General features: G+C 34.7%; 2 protein-coding genes and 1 pseudogene across 2 annotated transcripts; 1 reads left to right on the top strand and 2 right to left on the bottom strand.

The window, feature by feature from the left end:
* The first annotated feature begins 2,768 nt into the window (after window positions 1-2,768).
* On the top strand, window positions 2,769-5,571 carry LOC110412340 (sugar transport protein 10-like). Its single transcript, XM_021422872.2, has 4 exons — window positions 2,769-3,179; window positions 3,296-3,621; window positions 3,718-4,347; window positions 4,452-5,571. Exons 1-4 carry the CDS (start codon window positions 3,044-3,046, stop codon window positions 4,911-4,913), a joined length of 1,554 nt encoding a protein of 517 aa, XP_021278547.1. The 5' UTR covers window positions 2,769-3,043; the 3' UTR covers window positions 4,914-5,571.
* A 137-nt stretch (window positions 5,572-5,708) lies between these two features.
* On the bottom strand, window positions 5,709-6,699 carry THX (thioredoxin X). Its single transcript, XM_021422908.2, has 2 exons — window positions 6,216-6,699; window positions 5,709-6,064 (listed from the first exon to the last, which is right to left on the bottom strand). The coding sequence occupies exons 1-2, from the start codon at window positions 6,549-6,551 to the stop codon at window positions 5,858-5,860; spliced, it is 543 nt and encodes a 180-aa protein (XP_021278583.1). The 5' UTR covers window positions 6,552-6,699; the 3' UTR covers window positions 5,709-5,857.
* A 1,783-nt stretch (window positions 6,700-8,482) lies between these two features.
* LOC149527758 (uncharacterized) overlaps window positions 8,483-8,973 on the bottom strand; it is a 3,565-nt pseudogene continuing 3,074 nt past the window's right edge.

Raw genomic sequence — 8,973 nt, 5'->3', positions numbered from 1 at the left:
TCAAATGAGAGGATCGAAAGCAACCAAAGCAAAAAAAAAAAAACAAAAAAACAAAAAAGGAAGAGAGAGAAGAAGAAATTAATTCTAAAACTATTTCTTTCAGGCAAGTTGTTTGCCTAACTATCTTCGGTTGCAAAGAAAAATGTCATGTGGAATGTGACATTGGCTGCCCTCTTCCTTGTGCAAATCTGTTTGCAGCTTTACTCTTTGTATTGTACTTGTTTTGTACCTTAACACTAAAGTACAGCTGAAGCTTCATTCTCACTCAAAATTCCGAACCATTAACTATTTCCTTGAGCCAAAGAAACAAGAAATTTATTACGCTAAGCACATAAAAAGCTTTAAATTAGTGAACCCTAGCATCTCTTTCTTCTTTTTCCAATGTATTTCACTGTGAGAGAGGGGAGATGGCTATGTCTCAGACAGTCAGCTCTCATACAAGGAAGGAAAGAAGGAAGGAGAGTGCTCTGCTGTAAGCTTAAAATGCTAATGTATGTAATTGTTACTTTCATGTATTAGGAAGGACTACTTTGTGTTTCACATGTAAATTTCTCTTGTATGTACATATTTGTTAAGGAGAAATACAAGACTCACTTGAAGGTATCAGGGCGACTTGGAATGTCAACAAGTGTTGCAGTCACATCTATCCCTGCATGCGCCATGTCAACGGAATCAAGTATCTCTCGTATTTCTACAACAACATCTACCACACATACGCTGCCCACCCAAAACCCCATATTTCTTTCTCCATCCTCCTATCCTATCTCACAACTTCCTCCCAAACGTTATCTTCCTCTTCGAGTTTTGACTCTTTAATTTCTCAACCATTGTGCTTACCATATCATTTTGTCGCGTCTTCCTCACCTTTCTTGAAACCCCTTTGTCGGAGTATCTCTCCGATCACTATTTTCAGTCCGCATAAATTTTAAAAAAATTCTCTTTGTAAATTCGCTTATCCAATTAAACTCTTCAATTCTTTTGCATCTAAATAAATTTTTTAATTTTTATTTTAATTCAAAAACCCTTTTGACCTAACGATAATATAACTATTAAACCTAATGTGAGTTGTCTTTTTTTTCCCATATAACAAATAACATGACTAATTGAAATAATCACATGACAAAATCAAAATTCAAAATCTAAAATTAGACAAACCACAACCAATCACTCATCGTCAATTGCCAATCACTAGGCCTCTATCAATACTGAATCACAAAAAAGAATCATTTTTCAATTCCTCTCCTTCACCTATGTTCTTTAATAAGAGTAATTTTTTGAAAATCCTTTTCTTTTTCTCTAATCTTAAAAGAAAATTGAAAGATCTAAAAATCTACATCTAGGTTTTGTTTTTGAGATCTAAAAAGGGAAAAGGAATTGTCATGAGAAACCAAAAAATAGAATATTTTTATGTTTACATATATATATATATATATAGACCCGATCTTAAATTAAATCTTTATATAATTATTATGGTGTTTAGTTACGTAAAATTTTAAATAAATAAACCTGCACTCTTTAAAATTAATTGAAATTTCAATGTTAATAGTTAAATATAACAAAAGTTTTAAAAGTTCTGTCATCGAATGATAAGATGAAATTTTAATGAATCACATATCATAAAGATACTCACTATAATGTACAAATCGCTTGCTTCGCTCACTAATTATTTATTATCTTGCCAAGTAAGGTGAAAAAAATTGGCAAATCTCTATGTAAATGCAACATTACTCATGGAATGAAAAAGGAAAAATAATGGGGATAATAGGGCACAAAAGATTTGGATGCGATGCGAGACCTTTCCTAATTTAAGCCTAAACAGCTGGCTCCATGCAACTATGCATATATTCTTAATCTTCTTCTTCACATAAAGCAATAAACACCTAGCTTGGTATAAGTGGCCCATATGCTTTTTATGTTCATACATGGGAATATGAGTGCCAAATATAGTGAATTCAAAGCTAGTGAGGTCATATTTTGGGATGGATGGAAAATTACTAATTAATTACTAACAAATCAAAATAAATAAAGATGATAATTATTTGAATTTCCAAAACTTGCTCATGGAATGGAAAATACCAACACAAGTCATGAGTAGATGAACTTCTATTTCCTTTTTTTTTTATTTTTTACAAAGACAAATTAGATATTAATATGTTATAGAATAAATGATTTGGTGTTTACAAATAATCAGAATGACAACTAATTACTGGATTAATATAGCAAAAGCTAAATACTAATAAAGAGTGAAACAACATTGACTACATAACAACATTAACAGAGGAGATGACTGTGTTATGTGTCAAAACCTATAACAGTTGATGCTTTAGAGGCTTACCTTCAAGATCCATATATATATATATATATATGGGAAATGATAAATACATGGAAAACAAACCAACTAAAATACAAGTAGAAAAATCTTGACATAACGTTTTGTGGATTCGGATTTGCACCACTTAGACCTAAGTTTAAATTAGTTTCCTTATTTAGTCCCAAAATCTTCTCATGACCAGCCAAAGTTATCTTAACTATATATACCCTGGGCAAACCACTTAAATTGGTAGATTTTATGGATAAGGATTTCCATTGCTACAAAAGAAAAAAAAAATGATGAGTATGGTTAGAGATTAGGTAGAATCCAGTAGTTATCGCAATTTTAGGGTCTGAAATGGCATTCCCGAAGGTATGGATATAGAAAAAGATGGAAAACCAGTTAAATGTTGAAAAATATGTCCTATTTTTGCAGCAATGTTGTTAGAAATAAACACGTTTTTAGGGGCCTAGCAGGCCACTTGATCACATATATAAAGCCAGGCTCTTCATCTAGGATTTAGCAGTGGGAGGTCAGAGAGTTACATTTCCTTTTCTTCCTTGGTGGTATGCGGGACCTTTGCAGGCAAATTCCTTTGAAAGATCCTCAACTATCACCCTAAAAACATCCCCAGTATATCACCAAACCTGAAAGGGAAAAACAAAACTCCTTAGACCCTACTTTTCTTGACTTGCATAAAGGCCAGAGTGAGTTACCTGAGTGGATTGAGAGATGGCAGGAGGAGGATTTGTTGCTCAACAAGGTGGAGGGGCCGGCTATGAAGGTCGTGTCACCGCCTTTGTGGTGTGCACCTGTCTGATTGCCGCCACTGGCGGTCTCCTCTTCGGTTATGACCTTGGAATCTCAGGTTCGGACTATGATTGCCTGTCTTGTTATGATCTTTTCATCTTAATTAGTGGAGCATGTAATTTTGTGTTTCTTTTCCAAGATTCTGAATTGGTATTCTTTTTCAAATCTCTGCAGGCGGGGTGACCTCAATGGAACCGTTTCTGAAAAAGTTCTTCCCTTCGGTTTTTGCAAAACAGAATAATGCAGCCAAACACGAAAGTGAGTATTGCAAATTTGATAGCCAGCTGCTTACATTGTTCACCTCTTCCCTCTACCTTGCTGCTTTGGTAGCGTCCTTCTTTGCTTCAGTTGTAACGAGGATCTTTGGCCGAAAAGTTTCCATGTTCGTTGGAGGCCTTGCTTTTCTCGTCGGTTCCATCTTAAATGGTGTTGCTATGAACGTTGCAGTCCTAATTATTGGCCGTTTGTTGCTTGGTGTGGGTGTTGGATTTGCTAATCAGGTAAAACTTGTTGCTCTTTCGGCTACTTGTTTATTTCGTCCTCCTACCTCCTTTCTATCGTAAAGGACTTACAGATGATTTGTTTATCCATGACAGTCTGTTCCAGTTTACCTATCCGAAATGGCACCAGCAAAGATTAGAGGAGCTTTGAACATTGGTTTCCAAATGGCCATTACAATTGGAATTCTAGTCGCAGGCCTTATTAACTATGGTACAGCAAAGATCGAAGGTGGATGGGGATGGAGAGTTTCTCTGGCTCTTGCAGTCGTTCCTGCCTTAGTGATGACCCTTGGAGCGATCGTGCTACCAGACACTCCCAATTCTATTCTTGAGAGAGGCCATTCTGAGAAGGCAAGACAAATGTTGCAAAAAGTTCGAGGCACCCAAAACGTTGATGATGAGTTTCAAGACCTTGTTGATGCGAGTGAAGCTGCCAAGAAAGTGGATCACCCATGGAGGAACATTCTCCAACCAAGATACAGGCCTCAACTTGTCCTCTGCATTCTCATTCCATTCTTCCAACAACTCACTGGCATTAATGTGATCATGTTTTATGCACCTGTTCTCTTCAAGACCTTGGGTTTTGGTGATGACGCGTCACTCATGTCTGCGGTTATCTCTGGCACTGTGAATGTCCTCGCCACAACTGTTTCCATCTATTCTGCTGATAGGTTCGGAAGAAGGATTTTGTTCCTTGAAGGTGGCGTTCAAATGATTATTAGCCAGGTAATTGAACGCCTTTTATCATCATACATAAGCTCCTCAAGACTCCTATTTTTTGGGTAGAATGTTTTGTTGACATTGTGACTTTTCTCTCTATTTTGCTATAGATTGCGGTTGGAATCATGATAGCCGTGAAGTTTGGGCTCAATGGTGAGGGGACCTTGTCAAAATCTGATGCCAACTTCCTGCTGTTCTTAATCTGTGTGTACGTAGCAGCATTCGCATGGTCTTGGGGGCCATTGGGATGGTTGGTGCCTAGTGAGATTTGCCCTCTAGAGATCCGATCAGCTGGACAAGCCATCAACGTTGCAGTTAACATGATCTTCACCTTCATCATTGCTCAAGTTTTCCTCTCCATGCTTTGCCACATGAAGTTTGGCCTCTTCTTTTTCTTCGCTGCCTTTGTTATAATCATGACTATCGTCATTTACTTCTTCTTGCCTGAGACAAAGAACGTCCCGATTGAAGAGATGAACAAAGTATGGAAGCAACACTGGTTCTGGGCCAAGTACATCCCAGATGAGGCTGTTAAAGGTGCCAACCGCAAAGTTGAGCAAAGGGATGCTTGAAGCAAGATCCAACACATGTGCTTTGCCAATTATTTAGGTTAAGGTTGTGGTTGTGATCATCAGAAAAGGAAAATAACAAGAAGGAACAGCAGAACAACAAAAACAAAGCTCTGTACCCTTTTACCTTTACCATAACACACCGAAACTTTACCAAACTTTCAGTCTTTCTGAAAACTGTCGTTATCTCCTGACCAGACAATCGTACACCTCAATAAAGATTATAAGTTTCTTACACACACAAAATGATGTTATTCAAATGGACTAAAGAAGAATGTGAGATACACCTAACAAAAAAAAAACCCAAGGATTACTTATAATAACAGGGTGTCAACCAGTGGCTTAAAAACAAGAAAATCATAGCTCAACTTCCTTTCGAGTTGAGCACCACCCATCAAAAAGAGGAGGTGGCTCTGCACCTCTAAACAGAATTTACAGAAAAGTTGTTGCTATTGCAACATTAGGCTGTAACAGAGCGGCTAGGGACAACCATAACAAGTTTTCCTACCAATCCTACTGATTGCCATCAATCAAAAGCTCATATTTGATAAACTATCCTTCTATAACTCTACACACCACAAATTACCACTCCATCAAAATAGTTTTTTTCAATCTAAGATAGCAAATGATACTAGAACTAATTTCCACGACATGACCAATTATGATCCATTTATAACCTGTAGGAAACTTATCAGATATAAATATCAAATACCAGTATAAATTTGTAATCAGAACACAATTATTCACCCCCCAAAAAATGAATAAATCAAGAGAGGATGAGAAGCCCACACATCTACATTGAACTGTACTCAGATTGTATCTCATGAAATTTCTAGGTATCTTTTATAGCTCACAAAATTATACAAGTATTATATAAACCCCGATACAAAAATAAAGGATACCTGAAAAAAAATAAAAGTTAAAATAAAAGCAGGAGAGAATATCTGCTAAGCTACAGATATTGTCTCCAATAGAGCATCGAGATACTCTTTAAGCTTGGGCTTTGTAATCGCACCTTCTCTCCTACTTTCTGGCACTTCCTGCCCATCCTTGAACAAAATCAAGCTAGGCAATCCATAAACTTTGTACTCTTCAATCAGCTTTGGATTTGCGTCATGATCTATTTTTACAACAACTAATCTGTCTCCATATTCCTAACAATGATTCAAGAAAAAAAATAACCTCCGTTTAAAGAGAGATTAAAAAAATATAAATCATGTTTAAGTTCTTAATACTCATTAAATGGGTTTAAGTTCTTAATTAAAGGAATAAATACAAAATTAGATGATAAGTACATAAAGGAACCTGAGCGATTGATTCCATGGCGGGAGAGATTAAGCGGCACGGCCCACACCAACTGGCAACGAACTCAACGAGAACCGGACGTTTGGATTCCAGCACCGTGCTTTGGAACTCGCTCTCTTTTATTTCCTTAATGGCACCGCACTGTATCGAAAACTTAGGAACCGTAGAGGAACTAACCGACCGTAGAAGCGGTAGACGGTTTCTTCCAAGGCCGTTGATTGAAGGATTGAAAGAGAATGTTGCGGAGTAGAGTTTAGATGGGGTAGAAACTGAGCGGACCGGAGGGAGAGATGACCGGACCACCAAAGACGATGAGCTCGAGAGAACGGTGTCCATGTTGAGGATTGGTTAAGTAAGATGAGATGAGAAGGAGATATTGAGAGAGACTTCTTCAGAGCATTGTGTTGTTTTCTTTTTTTTTTTTTCCTAAGATTTGGCGTGAGGAATTTTGTTTGTGTGGCTGTGATGGAGAAATGAGAGCGTGTACGTCCGGCTTGCCAGCGACCCCCAACGTTTCCTTGCAGCCGCTGGCCACATTGAAGACTTCTCACGTGAATGCCACGTGACTCATTGCCACCTCACTCTTGTGGATTGTACGCCTTTTTTTTTTTTTTTAACAAGAAAAAAATTACTACTAAACACATATGGATTTTCTCATGGGGCTAGTTAATATGATTAATCTGTTTTTCTTCTGCATATATTGATGATATTATATGGCTCATAAAACAAGATAAGGTATGCTTTTGGTCCTATAATTTAAATTTATTCTCATATATCATTTAAGTTAGTTCCTACAAAGTTCTAATAAAAAAAGAAAAAATCCATAAAGTTAGATTTTTTTTTGGAATAGTATTTTAAGTAGATTTTTTCACAAAAAAAATTATCTTACTTTTGTTTTTATTGTTTTAAAATTATATTATTATGCAATTAGTGTCTATACTTTACAAAAAATGTAGATTTAATTTCTATCTAATAATTTGTGTAAATTGAGTCCTTGTATTTTATCAATTTATTAATTTCAATCCCTAACTTTAACACCATTAAATTTCTCTGTTAAGTATTTAAATATGATAATTTGACTAAGCTGATGTGACATTTCTTGGTAACATGGCATTAATTATGTGCTGACATGGCACAATCATGTTGACATGGCATTATGTTGATATGGATTTGCTAATAGATAAACCCTGAATTTTAACCTTGAGATAGAGAGAATATGCTAAACACATACAAACCAAAAAAAATTCAAAGAGAAAAAAAACTTTTATGGGTTAAATTGTTACAAGTTTGAGACTTGAATTGTCATAATAAGCTATAAGTTTTTGAAGATTTAATAATATAAGGTTAAGATTTATCTAGTTTCAACATATGGCCAATAATTGATACAATCAACAAAGATAAAGAGTGAAATGTAAAAATAAAATAAGTTCACAAGGAATCCAACCCAAAAACTACAGACAAAGCCAACAACAGTAGACAATGATCAATGGCAGATTTAGAATTTTGTATAAGGGGTAGTTAAAGAGTAGTCTTATAAGGTTATGGATCAAGTTAATGATTTGATTCGAAGTAAAAAATTAATTACTTTTAAAATAAAATTAAATTAAATTATAACATAAAATTTTATTAACAAGTTATATATAAGTTTTCTGATTTATCAATATAAAAAGACATAAATCAAAAAGAAAAATTAACATTAGATTTTTACCTTAGGTATTATAAGTTGTGATTTATGTACTTTTATATTTTCAAATTCATCGATGACTAAATCCATGTCAATAATCTTGACAACCTCTTTCTTAATGTAAAGGATAAGTATACTAGCAAGAAAACCATCTTTCATCTTATTACATAACCTTGTCTTTACAATTTTCATATCTAAAAATACACATTTTGTAGTTACTATGGAAACTAGAAGAGTTAAGATAAGTTGACCTAAACGATCCAGTAGATGATACACAACTAATTTTTTTTGTCTTTGAAATTAACTGGCATAGCTCTAAGAGAGTTGAAGCACTTTGCAAACATGGATCTCGCTTAATATCAAGTTCAAAATGATCCAATTCATATTTCATATGCTTTCCTAGATGAATGAAGTCATTAGAATAGAACTTTTGAGCAAGCTTACAAATGTCATCAATCTTGAATAATTTAAATCCTTTTTTAGGATCCAAAAATGAGCTAAGAATAAGCAACTCCATTGTATCTTCATTAAATCTACTATTAATCTCTTGTATTGAATCTATAATACCAATGAATAAATCAATCTAATAATGAAGCATCATCAGAATTTTCTCACCTTTCATTACTTGACCTTTACCTGATTGACGAGGACCACTCATATCAGGAATTTCTATCTCATGTTTCTCACAAAAAGACTTGACATCTTGAAACAAAACATCCCACCCATTAACTCCAAAGTTTTGAATAAATTTCTTTTTTGTAGCTACTAATTTCATTGCATTAAAGAAGTCCCCATAAATTATCTACCTTTTCCAAAATCTCTATCATAAGATGCAAAATAAAAACAAATTCAAATGTGGTCATCAAATCATAAACTCCACTAGTTGAGGCCCTTTAAGATAAGGTGTCACCTTCATTAATCATGTCACTTAGAACTTTGAGAGTCAATGATAACTCTTTAATATAGAGTTATTTAGACTTAATTTTGATAGTAATTTAGCTTAACTCTTGTGGTAATACATAAAAATTAGTAGATTTTATTTAATTATTTTAAATTAATTAATTTAAGTGAGTC

This window comes from Theobroma umbraticum, unplaced genomic scaffold (assembly GCF_002168275.2).
Source record: "Theobroma umbraticum cultivar Fairchild unplaced genomic scaffold, ASM216827v3 scaffold_30.0, whole genome shotgun sequence".
NCBI classification, from domain to species: domain Eukaryota; kingdom Viridiplantae; phylum Streptophyta; class Magnoliopsida; order Malvales; family Malvaceae; genus Theobroma; species Theobroma umbraticum.
Note: the sequence above shows the minus strand (reverse complement) of the source record. Positions and strands in the feature narration are given on the sequence as shown.

Excerpts from the sequence above, each read along its gene's own strand:
- LOC110412340 (XM_021422872.2), top strand. The coding sequence starts at position 3,044 with ATGGCAGGAGGAGGATTTGTTGCTCAACAAGGTGGAGGGGCCGGCTAT. Across the intron at positions 3,180-3,295 it reads TTATGACCTTGGAATCTCAG|GCGGGGTGACCTCAATGGAA; the intron begins GTTCGGACTATG and ends AAATCTCTGCAG. Across the intron at positions 3,622-3,717 it reads GTGTTGGATTTGCTAATCAG|TCTGTTCCAGTTTACCTATC; the intron begins GTAAAACTTGTT and ends TATCCATGACAG.
- THX (XM_021422908.2), bottom strand. The coding sequence starts at position 6,551 with ATGGACACCGTTCTCTCGAGCTCATCGTCTTTGGTGGTCCGGTCATCT. Across the intron at positions 6,065-6,215 it reads CCATGGAATCAATCGCTCAG|GAATATGGAGACAGATTAGT; the intron begins GTTCCTTTATGT and ends AATCATTGTTAG.